This window comes from Protomyctophum bolini (genome assembly GCF_963924005.1).
Source record: "Protomyctophum bolini genome assembly, chromosome: 10".
Lineage (NCBI taxonomy): Eukaryota > Metazoa > Chordata > Actinopteri > Myctophiformes > Myctophidae > Protomyctophum > Protomyctophum bolini.
In genome coordinates, this window is record NC_137871.1 from 39,266,932 (window position 1) to 39,289,443 (window position 22,512).

General features: G+C 43.1%; 6 protein-coding genes across 6 annotated transcripts; 3 read left to right on the plus strand and 3 right to left on the minus strand.

Moving 5' to 3' along the window:
* Positions 1-301: 301 nt before the first annotated feature.
* Positions 302-6,784, minus strand: selenot2 (selenoprotein T, 2). The gene is made up of 6 exons (XM_080774647.1): positions 6,453-6,784; positions 4,941-5,051; positions 4,564-4,690; positions 3,489-3,576; positions 1,794-1,934; positions 302-1,685 (listed from the first exon to the last, which is right to left on the minus strand). Exons 1-5 carry the CDS (start codon positions 6,677-6,679, stop codon positions 1,822-1,824), a joined length of 666 nt encoding a protein of 221 aa, XP_080630773.1. The 5' UTR covers positions 6,680-6,784; the 3' UTR covers positions 302-1,685; positions 1,794-1,821.
* A 1,755-nt stretch (positions 6,785-8,539) lies between these two features.
* LOC308322290 (dnaJ homolog subfamily A member 2-like) lies at positions 8,540-9,766 on the minus strand (the record flags this gene model as incomplete). The annotated part of the gene is made up of 1 exon (XM_080773492.1): positions 8,540-9,766. The coding sequence occupies one exon, from the start codon at positions 9,764-9,766 to the stop codon at positions 8,540-8,542; it is 1,227 nt and encodes a 408-aa protein (XP_080629618.1).
* Positions 9,767-13,123: 3,357 nt separating this feature from the next.
* On the minus strand, positions 13,124-13,669 carry LOC308322291 (NEDD8-conjugating enzyme Ubc12-like; the record flags this gene model as incomplete). Its single annotated transcript, XM_080773493.1, has 1 exon — positions 13,124-13,669. The coding sequence occupies one exon, from the start codon at positions 13,667-13,669 to the stop codon at positions 13,124-13,126; it is 546 nt and encodes a 181-aa protein (XP_080629619.1).
* Positions 13,670-14,392: 723 nt separating this feature from the next.
* Positions 14,393-15,385, plus strand: LOC308322292 (COP9 signalosome complex subunit 5-like; the record flags this gene model as incomplete). Its single annotated transcript, XM_080773494.1, has 1 exon — positions 14,393-15,385. One exon carries the CDS (start codon positions 14,393-14,395, stop codon positions 15,383-15,385), a length of 993 nt encoding a protein of 330 aa, XP_080629620.1.
* A 3,011-nt stretch (positions 15,386-18,396) lies between these two features.
* On the plus strand, positions 18,397-19,941 carry LOC308322293 (diacylglycerol kinase delta-like; the record flags this gene model as incomplete). The annotated part of the gene is made up of 1 exon (XM_080773495.1): positions 18,397-19,941. The coding sequence occupies exon 1, from the start codon at positions 18,412-18,414 to the stop codon at positions 19,939-19,941; it is 1,530 nt and encodes a 509-aa protein (XP_080629621.1). The 5' UTR covers positions 18,397-18,411.
* Positions 19,942-21,086: 1,145 nt separating this feature from the next.
* On the plus strand, positions 21,087-21,842 carry LOC308322294 (uncharacterized protein; the record flags this gene model as incomplete). The annotated part of the gene is made up of 1 exon (XM_080773496.1): positions 21,087-21,842. One exon carries the CDS (start codon positions 21,087-21,089, stop codon positions 21,840-21,842), a length of 756 nt encoding a protein of 251 aa, XP_080629622.1.
* Between the last annotated feature and the right edge of the window lie 670 nt (positions 21,843-22,512).

Genomic DNA, 22,512 nt, shown 5'->3' on the forward strand with positions numbered 1-22,512 from the left:
ATATCCCACTCATCTAAAAAATCTGAAAGACCCGTAATTTTTTTTTTTTTTTTTTACAAAAATCTGCCTCCTGGTTGCACTAGAACAGGCCCATGTGAAAAATAGGGGGCAGGGGTTGGGGCACTGGTAGCAAGGGAGTGTGTGCGATCAAGCCAACGGTGCCAGAGATTAGCTGTCCACAGGACACACACAGATGGACAGACAGTGAGCAAAACATTCGCAGCCATGCCTTTTGGCAACACCATGATACAGTACCTCACACACAGGAGCATTTCACCAAAACAGATTAGAGCACATCATATATAGATCGTTAAACTTTATTTTCATTCGAGTTGACAATTAATGAGTTTGAATTGAACCCACCCAACAATGTCATCAGGAAGACTTATGAAGAAAGAAAAACTAATGAGCCCTGTGGGAAGGGAACAATTAAAGGCCTGTATACTGTATAAGCCTCACTGCTGGAACATGGCGCTTCTCGACTACGAAGGGTAACCCTGAACCTTCCAAAAGCTCATAACATGTGATGTGCCCGCACCTGCTGTGGTTGTTTTGTTTCCTTTTCCATAACTGACCGTGAATGGAAGGTATGTTATAAAACTGCAGCTCGCTGCTCTAATTAGCTGCGCATGTTTCAGTCAAATTATCAGCATATAAAGTGCAAAAGAAAAAACCCACATACAATACAATACAAATATTTAATTATGAAATAAATTATAAATGACTACTGTTAATATTATTGGCTGAGGCTCATGTTACAATACATATGATTATCTTGATGAATATGTGATTGAATTTTTTTATTGTAATATAATTACTGTCACTTAAATGTATCACTTTTTTTGTATTATAGGTACTTTGAGGTGTATCATGGATGTATTATTGGCTGTTACTTGACATGTACGATGTAGCATTGAAGTGTAATTTTATTTCTGCCTCTTGGCCAGTGTCCACTTGAAAAAGAGACTGTCTCAATGTGTTTTTACTGGTTAAATAAAGGGTAAATAAAAAATAAAATTACTGTCATCTCAAGTATGACAGACGAAAGAAAGAAAGAAGACGATTGAATTGTGCTTTAAATGTGTGGTGGCTCAAATATTTTCTTTACCCTCATCATGCTGGTAATTAAAGACTTTCTGGTTACGTACTGAAGAACTGATGTTAAGTGTTTCGGCACGTGTTACTTGTGTCGCTTACTGTAGTTCTTGTATAGTCGAAAAGTGCCAGGCTAATTATAATGACTAAGATAGTTTATATACTTATATAAACTAAACATTACAAGCATATGGAATGAACTACAGACTGCTTTGTAAATAACATTACTACAGAGATAATAAATATGTAAACAGACTGTCACTGAAGTGAAAATCTCTCTTGGAGAATCAAGTTACATAGCAGGCTGAGATATAAAAAGATTAGATGTATTTAGGCTGAAACATCCCTTCACTGAAAGTCTGAAACTGACACCAGGTCAGCTTCTTCCCCCGTCCATAATAGATTGTGTTAAGGTGGACTGTGGGTGGATTTTCCTGAATGGCAGCATGGGTTGCAGTGCAGCAAGTGCAGCAGGGGACAGAGAATTGTTGTTTGGTGGTATGAGACATCCAGCCGAGCCAGGCAGACGGACTGCTTTATGACCAGGCCTTCATAAACACCAGCAAACACAGTGTCTCTGTTCAACACTCCTAGGACAGACAAACATATCATGTCATGAAAACAAAATAACTCAACTCTGTTAAGGTATACAGTATGAAATAATCCCTATATATAACCAGCAGTATTAGGGTCCACACCTGCACATTGTGAGATTACCCAGCAGGCCTATGGGGAGGTGAATGGCATTGTGGTCATCTTCATCTGGTTATCTAGAATCTGAAACAACTCCTGGATGTTTGGAACGTAACCTGACTGCAGTTTGGACCACACAGGAACATCTACAGCACAAAACACAGCATGTTAAGTAGTATTATGAGAGCAAACCGCTGCTATCGATGTGGTATTCATTGCATAACATTTGTGCTGCATACAGTAGGAGTATGATATGCAAGACCCCAAAGAGGCCGGTGCCGTCCTAGACATAATGTGTTACTTCAGATTGACTTCTCAGATAATCTCCATTTAGTGTCTTGCATTATGGTTTGGATTGGTTGAAGGTGTAGTCAATCAAAATCAAACTGACTCTAGAATTCTTAGGAATGGAAGGAAAATGTCAAGAGAACTACGTACAAGGTTGATTCAATTCAAAATTATAAATAGAATATATTGGACACCATCGAGACTGTTTAGGGTCGGCTTGACTGATGGTCCTGAATGCTGGAGGTGTCAGGACAGAGACGGTACACTTGTACACATGCTTTGGGGCTGTCCCAAATTTCAGGAATACTGGACAGCTATACATGAAAGACTGGAGAGAATAGCGGGCCTACACATTCCTTTTTCACCCAGTCTGTTCATTCTGGGGGATCCTGCCACATTGAGGCACGTTGCTCCTCCTTTATCTAGAATTGATTTTAAGGTCCTTCTGCTGGTTTTTAAATCTATCCATGGCAATGCACCTACATATTTGTCCGAAATGCTCCCTGGGTACGTGCCTGGAAGAGCTCTTAGATCCTCGGGAACTGCTCTCTTAGAGGTTCCTAAGACTAGACCTAAGACTAAAAGGCATGGAGAAGCAGCCTTTAGCCATTATGGTCCTGTAATGTGGAACAGCCTGCCAGTTAACCTGCGGCTCTCTGAATCCACGGACATTTTTAAAAGAAACCTTAAGACATATCTTTTTAACATTGCGTTTAATTAGCTCATACCATTATCCTTGTTTATGTTTATCTATAATGATTTTCCTAAATGTTTTCTTCTTTTTGTCTTCTTTGTTTTTCCATCTCCTTTGGTGTTTTTATATTTGTAAACTGTGAAGCACATTGAGTTGCACTTGCTGTATGAAATGTGCTATACAAATAAAGTTTTGATTGATTGATTGATTTAGCTGAATGGATACAAACGGCCATCATGTCAGGTAGGAGGCTGCTGGTCAAGGACTGGAAGGCCCCATCTGCACCTGCACCGTCCCTTTGGGACGCCTCAATGGGACTATTGGCCGCTTACGAGCGACTGTCATACAGGCTGCTCAATAGAATGGACGACTATGACTCAAAATGGGGCTTTTACCATATGCATGTATCAGGACTCTGAATAGTTTCTAGCTCTGAGTGAGCTCTGAACGAGCTGCAATGTTGGAAAAATATATTGAAGAACTATGTCTGGAATTGGGGCTGGGGTGGACTGCGGGATATTTCTGTGCATCTGTAGTATTGTATTGTTTCGTTTTATTTTGTTATGCGTTTGTTATGTTGTGTTTTTTTGCGCATCTGTAGTATTGTATTGTTTTGTGTATTTATTTGGTTGTGTCTTGTCAATGTTTTATACATTGACACAGAAAATTAATAAAGTACAAATCATAAAAAATAAAATCAAAAATCAAACGGACTCACCATTTAGTGTGATCTCAAAAGCTCCGGTAGACAGGAAGTAGGTCTCCAGCATGTTACTGAGGAAGAATGCCATGAGGCATGAGAATATCTGAAACGCACACAAATGAACACAAGTTAGGAATCAAACTTTAATTGTAAACATTCTAAAACTGCCATAAAAATATGGTTTTTCGTTTATCCTGTTGCCATTATTGGTCTGATCCAGTAACTGATTCCTGTCTCAAGCCCGACACACACCGGCTGCGTCCCCCGCGCGGCGCACACAGCCGCCTCCATTATTTTCAATGAACCTAACGCACACCGGCTCCGTCCGCCGCCCGGCGCGGCGATAGAACACAGTTCTATTTTCCAGGCGGCGCCTCGCCGCAGACGGTCGCAGCCGGTGTGTGGTGGGCTTCATTTGTACAATAATTTGTTTTTCTCTTTTCTCTTACATCGTTATCCCACGATTTTTGTAATCCTTTTTTTCACCCAGTGTCAATTGTAATGTAATCCTGGGCTCAACACTCCCTCCCTCTGCCAACCTGGGAAGAGCAACAGACTGACATCATGCTTCCTTCAATGCATGAGGAGTCCAAGGCTCCAAGCCACTCTTTTCACCTGACAAGGGTTAGTTTCCCTGGTTGGACTTTGTGTGTGGAAGGAACACGTTATAACCAGTTCCTTTCCCCTCCATCAGCCGCCCCGGTCGGCCAGGGGGAAGCAGTATAGAGACCAGGATTACTGCATGTTTTTTGTGAGGGTACCCTAGGCCTAGGGGACACAGGGAGAACATGCAAACTCCACACAGAAAGGCCCTTTTGCCAACCCCACCTAGGGTATGGGCACTGATGACGCGGCGGAGAGAATACGCCCCCAGCATCCCCAGCGGGAATCTAACCCAGGACCCTCTAGCTGTGATGCGACAGCACTAACACCGGCACTACCGCCTCACTCCTTTAACTTTTTTCCACTTCAACAATAACATTTTGCTAGTTTTTCAAATCTTTCATTAAAGTGGTGAAAACTTTTAATTTGTGTGTGCCAAGTAAGAGCCTTTGTGTATTATTATTTTTTATACCATAGTATGTTTTACCTTGTTCTCTTGGCTCCAGATCCAGGCCCGTGGTGATGCCAAGCCCAGCAAAGGGAAGGGGTTCTGGCCACTCACTATCAAAGTAATGGCCAACAGCTTGAAGTATGAGAAAAAGTTACCTAAATACCTACAGAAATAAGAGAAGTTATGCAAGTTATGTAAATACAGTAGCAATAATAATTACATCTGTACAGAACATGACGTCACACTATTGAAAGTAATAGCCGAAAACCTCACAAGAGGGCACCTCGTTCCATTGAACTCAATGGATCAGGGTGTGTGTGTGTGTGTGGGTCGATCGTTTTTGATTGTGTAAAATTCAAATTCAACAAAAACATTATGGCATCTATAATGTGCTGTATCGGTGGTACTCTAACTTGTTTATTGTGGTGGGTGGGTAGTTCTCTCCCTCTATGCGGATGTCAGGGTACAGCTGGCTGATTGAGCGAGAGTACTCCTGAAACACCTTGCTGTAGCCTCAGGAAATGCTGCAAAACACAAACAGAGAAACACACCATGTTGTACAACATACACAAACAGAAACTCCTGGCTCCAGCTATAACTATTAGGGCATGACTGACACATGCACGCACAGATATAATACAGGCACTACTGCTATTAAAAGGTAACACAATAGCCCATTCATTAATAATTAAAAAGTGTGCAAAGTGTGTAAAACATTATACAACAACAGTGCACATGGACAGTGAATTCCCTATAGACATAGGGGCTATGGTATACAGGTAGAATATACATTGCATACCATACAAAGAAAAAGAAAGAATGTATGAAATAATACAATCTACCGAGGATATGTTACTTTTATTTACAGTTTAGAATTATTTTTAACCTCTGTGGCCAGAGTTACATGTTTTTTTGTTAGCAATTTCTATTAATATACTGATTTGTTCTATAAGAACAATTTGTGTTATTTTATGTTTTATTACGGGTGGTGAGTTGGGAAACCCACGTCATACCAAAGCCTACGCGGGTTGTGCAAGGACGCACTGTGATTGACAGCCTAACCCTAACCTTAAAACTATACCTAAACCTAACCTTAACCTCAGTAAATGTAACTTGCCCGGGGGCATGGTTATATAAGCACAACCCGTGTTGGAGTTAGTATGTCGCGGGCAATCCCACCAAAAGGTTGAGTTGATTTCCATTTGGGATATCCCAGCAGATAAAGCTAGCTTTTATTTCCATTGTGAATTGTTCTGTGTTAAGGATTTCTGTGCGGAATAGTTGGTCTGGTGGTAAGAGTAGGATATCTTGCCATAAATTAAGTGAATAGCCTATTTTCGAAGTAGTTTTCTTTTGGACATTGCCACTTTTTTGGACAGTGACAGCCAGGACATAAGAGAACTGCTGAATTTGATATTTTCCATTGAGAAAAAAAAAAAAAAAAGTAATTATTAGAATCATTGTTTGGCATATAGCTTTGGTATGTTCGGCATATATGAATGCCATATTGTGCTTATTCTTTTATTTAGTATTCTGAACTGACCCTTCACCTCCATCATATTGCTATAATTTGAGTGATCCTCATCCAACCGTTATATCTTTGAGGATAAGGATGAAAGTGCTTTCATCTCACTACTACTGAGAATACCGGTAATAATAATAATAACACACTTTATTTATATAGGACTCAAAAAACAAAGTGCTTACAACAAACTGTGCAGATTTATGCAAGCAGACTTTAATTGGCTTTGGTCCAATGGTCCATATAGGTCTAATGCCGTGCAACGGCAGCAAGAGTAAAGGCTATGAACCATGAGTCCATGACCAGAGCTAGGGTTTGCAGTACATTCGTCAAAATGGCATAAAATAAAATAATTACATGACCTAAAGCCAAAGGCTAAAGATAAAACGTGCTTCAGTCTCACCAGTACTGAAACTTCAGGGCAGGCCCGGTGTACAGGGAGTGTTTAGCCGGCTTCCCAACCTCGGCCTCAGGCTCAGGCAGGCTGTCAGGCGGTAGGCCGACATCTCCATGGTGCTCGATGAACTGCTCTTGACTCATCATGTTTCTGCCGATATAAATGTCTTTTAACGTCAGGACTGTAAACAGCAGCAGGGCCACCAGGATCCCCGACTGGCTGTATTCTGCCATCTCGATCTCGCTTTAAACGGTCTTTAGGGACCGCAAAGCCCTGTAAAAACAACCTGTTCGTATACACCTGCTGCTGTGCTGTTTGGTCTTGTGCTATCTGCTATGGATGCTACAACAGCAGCCCACACATGCTAGCATGCAGGAGGACGTCCTGTCAAACACTTCAAAATAAAATCCATAGGCCTACTGCTGCATTGATTGGTACAGTACATACAGTTCAAGGAAGGTACAGTAGCCTACAGGTCGTCAATACAAAAACTGAGGATAAAACCAGAAAAGGCACTGAAACTTGTTCACATCGGTCCTCCATTTTCAATACATCAAACATTGTTGCGTTAAATGGCATTTAAACAGATTTGAGGATTGTTTAATTGACAGGGGCTCCTGCAGCCCTTCATTGGACATTAATTGTGTTAAACTTATCAAAACGATGATAAAAAAAACAATACAGAAACAAATAGAAATATAATCATTAATATAAACTAAATACATGTTCTATTATTGTACTAATTTATGTTCTATAAGACATTTTTGTTATTTCATGTTCATGTGGGTTATATATCCATAAATACATAATGCATAAAAAAATTGCATACCATATACACACACGTGCGTTCCAATGTTTTTTAAGCAAAACTATTTTATTTTATCTTGATTACGGCATAGGCCTACAGCTCCTGAAAATCAAAACAATTATAAATCATAGAGACCTTTTGAAAAGGTCTATGATGAATGGAGGTAGCCTACTTTCTTCACCTGCTGGCAGCGTGCACAAAGAAATGTGGTTCTGACTGTTCCAGCAGTTTGTCAAAGTAGGGATAGACAGCTGAAAAAGAGGTGAACACGCGACACGCTGTCAGGCCAAAGCCTATATGTGGCATGAGCCTAGACCACTTGGCCAGTGGGCACCCCTGATAAGTCAATTTCTGTCTGTATGAGGAACAATGTTAAATGAAGGAGGGGAGGACACTGGAGCAGCACAAACATTTTAAGCCATTTTATTAGGTGCTAGTATACAAAAACGATTCGACCTATGCGGTCTTCATCAGAGTCATGACTGTGATGAAGACCGCATGGTCTTCATCAGAGGCCTTAACCCTTTCTGGATAGAGACACTCCCATGCTTAGATAAAAAACAATCCAACACTGGAGAGGCTATAGCATCGCTCAAGAAAGAGGCAGAGCCACACCGTCAAAAGTACCAGGTATAAGGTCCCCTCAACAAAAAAAGGGAAATCAAATCAAATTTGGATAAAGGCAAGTCTGTGACATGATCTGTGACACACTTGCTTGGCCTACTTGCCAGCACGAACAATAAATATGGCGCTGATCAAGGGGTGTGGGATTAGCTCCAGAGAGACACAGACATTACCATTTCTAGTCTCGCTTGCCATTTACAGTTTACAGTACCACGTCATAAAAAAACCCAAACATGATTAGTGTTCATAGAGCATTTTCTTTACATGGAATAATCAGGACAGCGGGCCTTCCTCATCGTCAAGTCGGATGTATACTTAGTAACTGTGTATACAGCAACGGTTCCCAAACGTTTTTGGCCATGCACCCCCTGTTACCTCCTGACATAGCTGTCAGGACATGGAAATAAAAATTGTATAAGCTATGTATATATATATTTCCTGTATATGCACATATATGAACCTGAATATGGAATATGCCGCATAGGCTCCCATTGTGGAGGTCTTCCAGGGACACGTCGATCTGCATATACTTGCCGTATATTGGCATATGTTAATATATTTATAATAAAACCATAGCACCACTATTAGCATTTTCATGTCGTGCACCCCCTAGAAGGCGCACCACAGTTTGGGAACCACTGGTCATAGACAGTATGATCCACTACTGGTGTTGACACTGCACATGCTCTCTCCCATATGCCTCATCATCCTTCTCTTCTTCGTCGTGCTTTTGGAGACCATCACCTGCTGAGCTCTGTTTGCAGTCCTGCAGTTCGACGTCCTCAGTGTCACCGCTGATGACTTCTTCCTTTGAACGCTCGGGCAGCAAGGCCTCCAACTCTCCGAGTTTCTCAAGGCTGGTCCAGTTGTGTCCGGGGAACTGGACATCAAACTCAATGTACAGGTCTCCCTTCTCAAAGGGGTTGCGGTGCTGTGGCATACCCTGCCCTCGCACAACTCTCTTTGATCCTGGCTCTATGACTTTGCCAGCGGGGTGCTTGATGACGATCTTTCTGTTGTCCAAGTGTTTAAATGTGAACTGGAATCCACACAGTGCTTCCACAAGGCCAATCTTATGGGTCATTATAAGGTCATTGCCTTCTCGTCTGAATGTCCCGTGTTGTTTCTCTTGTAATTCAAAAATGATATCCCCGGGTTCCATGTTAGGCGCCTGGTCACCTTCTCCTCTCAAAGTGATCTTATGGCCGTTTGGCATGCCTTTGTCCACATGCACTTCTAGAATCTTCACATCCTTAACCACCTTCTTCCCACTACACTTTTTACAGCGGTCCTTCTCACTGATCACTTCACCCTCTCCATTACAATCCGAGCACATCTGCTGCATCTGTTGGAGCATTCCTGGAGCCAATTGTCTCGTTACGGTGCGCACGCCATGTCCTTTACATGTAGAACACTTCTGTACAGCCCCCCCTTTCGCCCCCTTTCCGTTGCAAGTGATGCAAAGAATGCTCCTGGTAAGTTTTAGTTTGGTGGTTTTCCCATTGTGGAGGTCTTCCAGGGACACGTCGATCTTGCTGATCTTGTCCTCTCCTTTCCTTCGACCTCCGTTGCGTCCACGCCGATTTCCGAACATTTGAAACAGACCGCCTCCGCCAAAGATGTGGGACATGATGTCATCCATCCCCGACACGCCCCCCTCCTGTCCATGCCGCAGGCCATTCTCCCCATAGCGGTCATAAAGTGCTTTCTTCTCTGGGTTGGTCAGAACCTCGTAGGCGAAACTGATTTCTTTAAACTTTTCACCACCAGTTGGGTTTTTATCAGGGTGATATTGTATTGCCAGTTTGCGGTATGCCCTCTTGATTTCACTTTCTGTGGCAGACGGAAGCACGCCAAGGATATCATAGAGCTTGGTATCATTCGCCATGATGGAGGAGAGTCAGAGAGGAAGTCAGGAAGACATATTTCCCATCTGTGAGCCATTATAAAGATATTTCTTTTGCGTATATGGTGATGTCACTAATTGCCATGGTGATTGCCTGATTGGTTTTGTAGTTTCAAGTCGATTGTGTGTCCGTGTGTACCACGGAGACGATTTGATTGGCTGAGCACGGAATGTGACGTATGACGATGTTATGATGTATGTACTGTATGATGATAAGAGCGCCCCTCACTTCACACAAGTGTGATTTGTCATTTATTCAGGGATCAATTGAGAGCCAGCTCTCTTTTCCAATGATGTCCTGATTACAGTAAACATAACATACAATTTAAACACACACAAATAACACATTACAAGATAATAGACATTTCAGAACAAGTATACAGCTAGATTTCAGAGTATTCATTACAAGACTTTTAAATCGATCAATTGAAATCAGGAACAGTTTTAAAATGTATAGACAGTTCTGGGTTGTATTAATGAAAAGCTGTCTTACCCAGCTCAGAATTAACAGTCTCTAAAACAAGCAGTTAAAAAGTCACATTTGCTTTTGACTAGCCCGAATCTACAAGCTGTGAGCTTAATTGTACATCCGATTTTTGCTATACTGTTGTGTGATGTTGATGCATGACAAAGTAAAGTATCAAATAGGGCATTCATTGATGTAAGAAGTGGAACATTATGAACATTATTATGTACAGTAAAAGTACAAGGACAGATGGAGATACGTTTCTGCCTAAAAGCAGTGGTCTAAAGTAACTAAGTACATTTACTGTAAGTACTGTAGCCTACTTAAGTGCAATTCTGAGGTATTTGTACTTTACTTGAGTATTTCCAACTTCAAATACTTTTACTTCTACTCCACTACATCACGGATCCAAATATTGTACTTTTACTCAACTACATTTATTTGAAAACTTTATAGTTACTAGTATACTTTTTGATACAAAACATCATTAACCACTTCAGTCCTATATTACATTTTGGCCATTTGAAAATAGCCGATCTACAAGTTACACTGCGTCACCATGTGACCTCCCAGACCCAGTGCCGGTTCTAGGCCTTTTGAGGCCCTAGGCAACATATTATACAGAGCCCAAAATGTTTATAAACAAATCACAAATGTTTATAAACAAATACCAAAATGTTTATAAACAAATACCAAAATGTTTATAAACAAATCCCAAATCCCTTGGTCCTACCCCCCCGACCATGAGACTTACTACAGGTAAACTGGTAGTGGTCCTACCCCCCCCCCCCCCATGAGACTTACAAATCCCAAATGTTTATAAACAAATCCCAAATGTTTATAAACAAATCCCAAATGTTTGTAAACAAATCCCAAATGTTTACAAACAAATCACAAATGTTTATAAACAAATCACAAATGTTTATAAACAAATACCAAATGTTTATAAACAAATACCAAAATGTTTATAAACAAATCCCAAATCCCTTGGTCCTACCCCCCCGACCATGAGACTGGTAGTGGTCCTACCCCCCCCCCCATGAGACTTACAAATCCCAAATGTTTATAAACAAATCCCAAATGTTTGTAAACAAATCCCAAATGTTTATAAACAAATCCCAAAATGTTTATAAATAAATCACAAATGTTTATAAACAAATCACAAATGTTTATAAACAAATACCAAAATGTTTATAAACTAATCCCAAATCCCTTGGTCCTACCCCCCCGACCAATAGACCTCCCAGTTTCAGGGCACACTCTAACCACCAGTAAGACGTGCAAACGCGGGAAGCGAACGCAGCTCGTACATATTTGGGTTTTGGACGTATAGCTGCTTTGGGGACTCCTTATTATGGTTATGGCTGAGTCATGGTGACACAAATCACTCAGCTCCATATATGGGCACAAAAGCGGGACAGACGGACACACAGACAGACAGACAGACAGACATGATCTGCTAGGTCTCATAGTAAGTGCTCACTGAATTCACAACAAGGCCACTGACTGGTTTATTTAGCCTAGACCCAAAGCCTTGCTGAATATGTCCACATGTAGGAGATACACATAGGAGATACAAAGAGGCAAACTTTGATCAAAATAACAATTCTTCTATACATTCTCTAATTGTGTAGACTTCTTGTAAATGAACTTAAGTAATGCAGATGTTTAACCATAATTTGACTCGAGGTTTAAATGATGTCATAATTATTTAGCGGAAGTTTGACCTAATTTCACAAAAATAAGCCATTTGCTCAGACACTTCTCCATTCATTGTCATTGGGAATTTAATGTTTGTGTAAGACGAAAGCCTACACTAATAGCGGAGTATAGGAAGGGCTAATGCCCCTCCAAAATGCCTACTTGCAGTATGCACAAATATGTCCCTCGACCAATCAGGAATCACCCTTTTACATAATAGTTATAAACGGTTGAAGTGGATATCTGGAATGGGATTCATGGGGACATATAACTTGTGTGCGAAGCGCAAGTTGTTGGCAGATCGTAACCGTTGACCTCTGCAAATATGGTGACCTGACCGGTGCTGTATAGGCTATATATACATGAGTGTGTGGCCCACCACTTGTATTGACTGACTACTACAAAAAAACATGTCAATTGTGTTTGTCTAAAGTCATGCAACATGGTCACTATCTACTGCAACGTGGCCTTTCTTCATACACCAATACATCATAAGTAAATAAGTTATGAGAGCAGTTCAAGGACACAGGACAGAGTCTTGAGACCACAGTGGAATCCACGGCTTTCTTGGAGGAAGGCGGAAACAAATGTAGTGTATATGTAGGCCTACATGCATACCACTATACACTACATCTCTACTCGACATACTGTTTTCCACTGCAGGTGGGACCACATCCACATTCTAAAATTCTAAAAGTAAATAATACTAAACACTAACCTGTACAATCCAACAAAAAGCAGATTTAGATTTTAGGCTAGAAATAGACCATACAGTTTAAATATAACTTCAGTCAATAAAAAAGATTGTCTCAGACCAACAAAAGATCACCTGGGACCCATCCGCTGTCTGCATGGGGAACCGTTATTTAAAGGCCTACAATGTAATGATCATTAAAGAAAGTGGTGAAAAAATACAAAAAGACACAAACAAAGGAAAGACAGGGGCTTAACAATGGCCGGAGCCATTTGGAACTCCTTTGGGACGGTTCACCCCTTCGGTGACACACAGTAAAAAAATATGGTGGTGAGAACATCTGAGTCATCTCCATATTTGGGGGAAAAACTCCATATATGGGCAAAATGAGAGAGGGACATGAAGACAATTAGACGGCTGGCCCCTTAAAAACAGAAGTGAGGTAGTTCTTTATGAGTGTGTTGAACAAGGTTGTAAGCTAACGACGGGTCACTTCACGACCACGTCCTCCGGAGTTCTCCTTCAGAATACGCTGGACGTTCTTCTCAAACAGCTGCCGGTCTGTCCTCAGGACCTCGGCTGCTTCCTTGTTCAATGGATCCTCCGGGTTAGGCTCTGCTAATACGTGCTGCAGACCATAGACGATGTGGTTTATCGACAACACGGGGTTCCAGTCCTCTCGTAAGATGTTTAGGCAAACATTTCCTTCTTGGTCAATGTTGGGATGATATACGTTGGTCTCACACTTTACCTTGGGGGCGTCATGCGGGTAGCCAAGTCCCACCTTGAAGGGGAAGACAAACTTGCCGCCTTTGTAAAAACCCTCGTCTGGCGAGATGATGACTTTGAAGTTGAGCAGGTCATCGGGGTCAGGGAAGATGATTTCACACGTCTTTGGCAGGTTCAGATCACTGATGTCTTTCTGTATTCGTAGCTGGGCTGCACTCTGTTTCTTACCCCCGGCCTTGTTCCCTCCGGCAGGTTTCTCCTCTTTCTTCTGCTGCTTCCCCGGAAAGCGCATCATCTTCAGTCAGTCCAGGGTTTTACAAGCCTAGAAGCAGCAATTTCTCTACAAGCAGTGCAAGATTATTATAAGGGGAAAACCTGGCTGAGCCTTTATAAATATTATTCCTGATGACGACACCGACCATGATGTTCACCAGCTCTGTCCAAATTGTGTCAACTCAGCTGGAAGCGCATTGCCAAGGTATAGGGTCAGTAGGCTATATGTCCTGCTGCCTGACACTATACAGTTTATATTTATTTAATAAATCTAAAACAATAATATAACTGGGCACGAAGTTATTTTTTTTTTAAGTTAAGTTATTTTTAAGTTAAGTTTTTAACTTAGCCATAACCATATAAGGAGTCCCCAAAGCAGCTATACGTCCAAATATGGAGTGTGTTGCATCAATCACAAACAAATCGCTCCATATATGGGCACAAAGGGGGGGGACACGGACACACACACACAGACAGACAGACATGATCTGCTAGGTCTCATAGTAAGTGCTCACTGAGTTCGCAATGATCGATTAATGTCTTCTGGTGGTCTTAATGGTCTTCTTTCTCTCAACTTCAGTGTTCTATGTACACTCATCATGGAAACTCGCTTCCAGTCAGGGCTGATGACATATTTGGGCATGGCTGGTCACATCACGTGACATCATGACACACGAGCACGCTTTATAAAGGCTACTTAGTCTTCCGATCACAAGTTGGAATCAAAGAGCAACGAACAGCCATCATGGAAGGGAATAAGATATCGCAGAAGACATGGGAGATGGAAAACAGCGTGCAGGAGATTCAGAGCATAGATGAATTGTACAAGTATGACAAAGATCGACAGCAGAAACTCCTCGATGCAAAGCCATGGAAATCCAATGTTCACTATTTCAAGAACTGCAAGATCTCAGCATTGGCACTGTTGAAGATGGTGATGCATGCCAGGTCAGGAGGCAACCTTGAGGTCATGGGTCTGATGTTAGGGAAGGTACATGGTGACACCATGATCATCATGGACAGCTTTGCCCTACCGGTGGAAGGCACAGAGACCCAAGTTAATGCTCAGGGTGCAGCATATGAATACATGGCTGCCTACATGGACAATGCCAAACGGGTTGGTCGGCTAGAGAACGCTATTGGCTGGTACCACAGTCACCCAGGCTATGGATGCTGGCTCTCGGGCATAGATGTCGGCACTCAGATGCTCAACCAGCAGTTCCAGGAGCCTTTCGTGGCTATTGTGGTAGACCCCACTCGGACCATATCGGCAGGGAAAGTCAACCTTGGTGCCTTCAGAACCTACCCGAAGGATTACAAGGCTCCAAATGAAGGACAGGCGGAATATCAAACAATCCCCTTGAACAAGATCGAAGACTTCGGTGTGCACTGTAAACAGTATTATGCCTTGGAGGTCACTTACTTCAAGTCATCCCTTGACATAAAACTCCTGGAGCTCCTTTGGAAGAAATATTGGGTGAATACCTTAAGCTCTTCCAGTCTTCTTACAAACTCAGAGTACATTACAGACCAGGTGTTCGACCTGTCTGAGAAGCTAGAGCAGTCAGAGGCACAACTGGGAAGAGGCAGTGGCATGTCGAACATGCACGACCGGAGGTCTGACGACAAGCTGGCCAAAGCAACAAGAGACAGTAGCAAGACAACCATAGAGACAATACATGGTCTGATGTCTCAAGTCATCAAGGACAAACTCTTCAACCAAATCAACGCTAAGTAACTCAATTACTAGCCAGTTTTCAGTGAATCTTGCACAGCCAGGAGGACACATGAAAACAACATGCACGGTTTAAAAAGATAAATATATAAATGTGCCATCCGTGCGATACGATGACACATGGCCACGATCTGTCTGGTAGAACGAGAAACATGAAGAACTTCGTCACTCCCCCAAATCCCCCATTGTGATCAGACAAAACTGGATTGTGTGGTTCTTGAGATCCAAATGGGAATGGTGTGGTTTCATACGGATCTCAGGCTTAATTCGGCCATTGTCAATTTGTGGCGTAAATTAAAGGTATACAGTATTCCAAAAAAGTATAAAACATTATGAATAAAACAACACTGGGTCCGGTAACGGCGTGGCTTCATGGGAATCTCGGACCTCACGGGGTCAGATTATGACGGCAGTTGTCTATGACGTCACTGACGTGTCTATGAAGCATGAATCCATATTTGGGCAAAGTTTCAGCCTCATTTGAAATCATTCACTTCAGAGTCTAGCTGATGAGTTCATAGATCTTTTTCCTTTTTAAGGCGAGTCCATCTGTGTATGTTGGGCTAATCTCGCAACGGTTCTGTGCATGTCTGGGGATTTTGGAGTCATACGTCATACAGTAGATCTCAACCTGTGGGTCGGCCCACATGATTTTGGGGAGGGTCCCAGATGACAGAAAAGCGAAAGAATAATAGTGATTAAAGAATTTAATTTTCCAACTGAAATTGGCAGGGAAACATGCTGCCCAAAACTTATAACCAAAACAAAGAAATACTAAAAAGGTTTCTCTCCTGCGGCCACCCCTGCAGGCTGTGGAGAAAAGCAGATCTGAAGAGAGAAGGTCTCTTAAATAGTGTTTGGGGAGACAATGGCCAGGTGTCTCCCCTTCCACTCATCATCTCTGGCTCCGCCCTCCAATCCAGCACTGCATTAGAATGGTTAAAGGCACAGCCACACACACACACAGAACCCCAGAGTAGACTAAAGGCCCAGGGGACCGTCACAATACTATAACAATAAGTTTTTGAAAATAGCAGATCTACAAGCAGCAGATCAGCTATTTTCACCATATTTATCTGTGGAACCCAGTCAAACAAAATGTAATGCCTCAACTCCTACAATTCCAAGATCTTGTCAGACTCAAATATGCCAGAGCCATAGAGTATAGACAGAGTTGCGACATTGAGGGGACAGAAAACAGGCCGGTCACGTGGTTCATGGACTCGCGCGAGCCCATAGACTCCAATGCATTCCGTAAATGTCCGGTGTCCCTATTCGCCAATAGAAGTCTATTGGCCCCATGAGCATGAAGTGAACGGAGTTGTCGTAACTCTGTCTTACTCTATGGAAATATGCTACTAATCCTGACGTCACAGGCTGGCCACATGTCTGAGATCCACGTGCCACGCCTTCACAACCACATTGAATGGAATTGGGCAAAAAAACAGAAAATGTGATTCTCGAAATCCATATGTGTATTAGAGGCACTTTAAAAAAAAAAAAATCTATGTAAAGAATTGACATACAGTATGTACCAGTAAGACGCGCAAACGCGGGAAGCGAACGCAGCTGAGACCCTGCAGATCATGTCTGTCTGTCTGTCTGTGTGTCTGTCCCGCTGTTACTGTATATGTGGACCTGGCCCCTTTTGTGCCCATATATGGAGCTGAGTGGACCTGGCCCCTTTTGTGCCCATATATGGAGCTGAGTGATTGCTGATGCAACACACTCCATATTTGGATAGCGGGACAGACACACGGACACACGGACACACAGACAGACAGACATGATCTGCTAGGTCTCATAGTAAGTGCTCATTGCGTTCGCAATGATGACCAGCTACATTGAGGAGGTACTCATCTAGCCTGGAAACAAGACAAATCTGCAGACATCTGTCAGAAAGAATATTTACAACTGGCCCCAGAACAACAGGTTAGCACTAATGAATGGCTTTTCGGAAATTACGTCAGGTAATTATTAGGGTAAATTATGATGTAATTTGTGCCAGCCAAGTCTAGGACATTGAGGATATTACAATGTTTGTCTATAGCCCTGGCACTGCACTTACTTGTATAATAATGACTTATTTTACATCATGTGGCCAATATACTGTAAATACAGTGGGCGCCCATCACTTCACACAAGTGTGAATTTTGAGGGGCGCTAGCCCCTCCTATATACAGCTATATACAAACATTAAATGCCATTGACAATGAAGGGAAAATTTACATATATGTAGACGAGCAAATCGGCTAAATCACATGAATTCAGTTGTTCATGGGCGTGATATATGAACCACTTCCGGATTTCCATACCTTGGTATTAAAGTTTCTCCCAATATAAAAGATTTGTCACGCCTGAATTTGGTCCCATGAGTAGCTGGGGATGAACTCTGCTTTTGGTGACAGGTTTTCGATGTTTGGTATATGGTGTTAAGTCTGATCTATAGTGCAGTCTATAGGAGTGACGGCCGCCCGAACCTCTAGTATGCACAATGTGCACACTGGGTGATAACACCATCACCATGACGTCATATTGACTGTGTTTATGAATTCACAGTGATGTCAGTGTGACGTCAATTGCTCACTATACCTATTTAAACATTTCTACATGTCCTTTCCCTGCTGTTCATTTGAGAAGTCGCTCAGATCACAAAGTTCTCAATAGTCTAGTGTGTGGTTTTCTCTGGTTTGCACATGTCCATTTCAGTGCATGCAACTACAATGACATGACCGTCTTAGAAAGATCACAACAAGAACACATGCATGCTGGACACACCAACTGACTGCTTTGTCAGCCGAATGTTACTTGTTTGTGTACATGGAATAATGCCTATATTGGGAATTGATGTATACTTTAGCAGGCTCCAGACATTTATTTTAATTGTATTTATGGATGGTAATTTCATGAAAGCTGCTCTCACTTCTGGTTCAGCAAATTTGTGCAAGGTTGGTTTATAGGGCAAACACGCTGCCTCCCCGTACTAACCCCGAGACTATACACAGTATTTTGAGTCTACCCAGTACAGTATGGACCTCAATGGGATGCATAACTGGCATGCTCGTTGTCACACTAAACCAACATACTGTAATGTCTGTAGAGAAGCTATGTGTGGAATAACCTCACATGGACTATCCTGCGAAGTGTGCAAGTTCAAGGCTCATAAGCGATGTGCTGTCCATGCGACCAACAACTGTAAATGGACCACGCTGGCATCCATAATATGCAAAGACGTCATCGAGGACGAGGAGGGGGTCTCCATGCCTCATCAGTGGTTGGAGGGGAACCTGCCCGTCCATGCTAGATGCACCATCTGTGATAAAACATGTGGCAGTGTCCTCAGATTGCAAGACTGGAGATGCATCTGGTGTAAAGCTACGGTACACACTCGTTGTAAGGAGCAGCTGTCGTCCAAGTGTCCTCTGGGGCGGTGTAAAGTCTCCATTATCCCACCGACTGCACTCAACACTATTGACTCTGATGGTTTCTGGGAGGCATCCTGTCTTCCATCCTGTACCAGCAGTCCTCTTCTAGTTTTTGTCAACTCCAAGAGCGGAGGCAACCAGGGAGTGAAGTTCCTCAGACGTTTCAAACAGCTGCTGAACCCTGCTCAGGTGTTTGATCTGGGGAACGGAGGACCAAACCTAGGTCTGCGTCTGTATCAGAGGTTTGATAAGTTTAGCATTTTGGTGTGTGGTGGTGATGGAAGTGTCAGTTGGGTGCTGTCTGAGATAGACACACTGACATTGCACAAACAGTGCCAGCTGGGTGTGTTGCCATTGGGAACGGGGAATGACTTGTCAAGGGTTCTGGGATGGGGTGCAGCCTGCGACGATGACAGAAAAGTACCTCAGATACTGGAGAAACTTGAGAGAGCTAGCATCAAGATGTTAGACAGGTGGAGTATTATGGTACAGGACACCAAGTCTCCACAGCAACAGTTGGCCTCTAATCCCTCTATGGTTACAGAGGACTCCAGTACCGAGAACATGGAACGTTATACAACAGAGAAGCTTGTGATGAATAATTACTTTGGCATAGGACTGGATGCTAAGATCTCCCTGGACTTCAACAACAAGAGAGAGGAACATCCGGAGAAATGCAGAAGTCGTACTAGGAACAGGATGTGGTATGGGATTATGGGTATCAGTGAACTGCTACAAAGAACCTACAGGAACCTCGAACAGAGGGTCCTGCTAGAGTGTGATGGTCGTCCCATTGCGTTGCCCAGTCTACAGGGTATCGTTGTTTTGAGCATTCCCAGCTATGCAGCAGGGACCAACTTCTGGGGAGGAACCGAGAAGAATGATGTATTCGCTGCTCAGTCATTTGATGATAAGGTGTTGGAGGTGGTTGCTGTGTTTGGCATCATGCAGATGGCTGTGTCTAGAGTCATCAACCTACAGCATCACCGCATCGCACAGTGTTGTACGGTAAAGATCACCATCCTTGGAGATGAACGTGTTCCTGTGCAGGTAGACGGGGAGGCATGGCTTCAACCCCCAGGATTCATTGAAATCATCCACAAGAACCAAACTCGGACCCTCACTAGAGTGTGAGTGTTTGAGAGTATTCTCGAATCCTGGTTGGGAAGATAGAGATGTGAATGCTCCCGCCCACAAACATCCCTCCCTTCCCAGGCTAGATAGAAATAGACTAGATAAAGTGCCCCTCGGGGCACAGGTCTCCTCTGAAACTCTGATGCTGGCATTCAAAGCAACCAAAGGTATGGCTCCCCCATATCTTGCAAGTATGATCGAACCCTACAAACCCTCCCGCTCACTCAGATCAGCCAACGCAGGGAAGCTGGAAGTACCCTCACTAAAAACGCCGGGACAACGCTCCACACGTCCCAAACTCTTCTCCCTTCTGGCTCCAAAACTGTGGAATGCACTTCCCATTGCAGTCAGAACTGCAGCATCACTCCCAATCTTCCGCCGTAGTCTGAAAACCCACCTTTTCAGACTCCATCATGGCCCATAGCATTTACCCCACCCCCTTAGATAGCAATTCTGTAGACTTAGATAGCATTTGATACAGACTTATAGCATGTTATGTAGACAGCATATTGTGCATTGTATGTAGTCATAGCACGTCATAGTTGCGAACGCAGTGAGCACTTACTATGAGACCTAGCAGATTATGTCTGTGTCTGTCTGTCTGTCTGTCCCGCTATCCAAATATGGAGTGTGTTGCATCAGCAATCACTCAGCTCCATATATGGGCACAAAAGGGGCCAGGTCCACTCAGCTCCATATATGGGCACAAAAGGGGCCAGTGATTTGTTTGTTGTGGACCTGGCCCCTTTTGTGCCCATATATGGACACAATTTATTCTAATTGTTATTGCAATTTACGATCTGCGTTCGCTTCCCGCGTTCGCGCGTCTTACTCGTGATAAGAGCTGATGATTCCGATAAATATGGCGTAAAGTAAAGATCAAAACATTTAAAAAAAGATATGCATGGAGCAAGCACGGAGGTGCCTTGCCTGAGCCAAAAACACCATATTTGGCTTTTTATTTTTTATTTTTTTACGAGACCTATGATATCATCTGTAACCACTTTTAACATCTGTCCAGAATGTATGAAAAGGCTTTGAAACATGTTTATTTTTCCACCGGAATGCCTTCTTTTAAAAACTTAATGTAATCCACTTTTAGCTGCTGTGTACTGTCTGTCTTTGGCCTGCCGCGGGTTCTGTCCATGGCAGAAAGTGGGTCTTACGACCATCTGTTCAAGATCCTCTTGATCGGCGAACCCGGCGTGGGAAAGTCCAGCCTGCTCAGGCGCTACGTGGACGACACCTTTGCAGAGGACGGCGTTGGCGGCGAGGGCGGCGCTGGTGCCGCCGCGGACTACAAGAGTAAGTTCATCGAGGTAGACGGCGCCGTGGTCAAGCTGCACATATGGGACACGAGCGGTAAGGGCATCACCGCCAAATGCCTCCGAGGAGCCCAAGGCTTTCTGCTGGTGTACGACGTGACGCGGAAGTGTTCGCTCAGAGCCCTGAAGCGCCACTGGCTCAAGGAGCTCGACAGGCGCGTCAACAGGAGCGTCAGGAGGATGCTGGTGGCCAACAAGTGCGACAAGGGCGAGGCCGGCGAAGAGGGCGTTGCCGAGTTTGGCTTTGCCGCCGCCAGGAAGTTGGCCGACAAACGGGGGATTCCTTTGATGAGGGCCAGCGCTAAAACCAACGACAACGTGCAGGAGGTCTTCGCAAGCATGGCGGCCGAGATCAAGGAGGAGGCGGCGAAGGTGCATGAAGGTTACGAGAGCATCGGGACCCTTCTTGACAGGATGCACGCGTGGGAGAGGGCCGAGGACGCCCGCAACGGCGCGCCAGAGGGTGGAGCTATCGTCAGCGGAGCGCCAGAGGGTGGAGCTATCGACAACGTTACGCCAGCTGGCGCAAAGAAAGGGGCTCTGAACTCAATTTTAGCTATTTTTTATAGGCTATAGGCCTACACGCTTTAGCAAGATATGAAAATTAATATTATTATGGCTGAGAACATAATTTCCCCTTCTGTCCATGTGTGTGTGTGTGTTCTTTTTTTAATAAGCATCTGTGAAATGTTCGCATACAGGCATATACAGTTTTCACTGTTGTTTAGAAACACAAAAATCACACCCGTGTGAAATGAGGGGCGCTCTTTTCATACATCAATTTATGTTAGCGGACTTTTGACATAGGTACATAATGATGAAGGTGGTCCTTTATTGGCCAAGCGCTTGATGTATATTTTGATAGATTATGCCTTTCTACATATGTCATAATTGTTCACATAGCCTAACACTTATATAGGCCTATAGGAGTTCACATGTATGCAGAGAAGCCTAAGTGAAGAGGTCAGAATCAAATTATCCATGCAGGCTATATTGTTTTTGACTAAAATAAAAACCTGTAGGCTTAACAATCCAAATTAACCTATACCTAATTTTACAAAGGAGAATTTTACAATGAGAAATGTATTCTCATTTACATCCTAAATTTTAGCTTGGATCCCAAATTAAAGCCAATTTAATTTTAGACCTGAATTAAACCCCCAATTTAATATCAATATTACTCCCTCCTCACCAACATGTGATTCGTTAGCCGATTTGCTCGTTTACATGTGACGTAAGTTTTCCC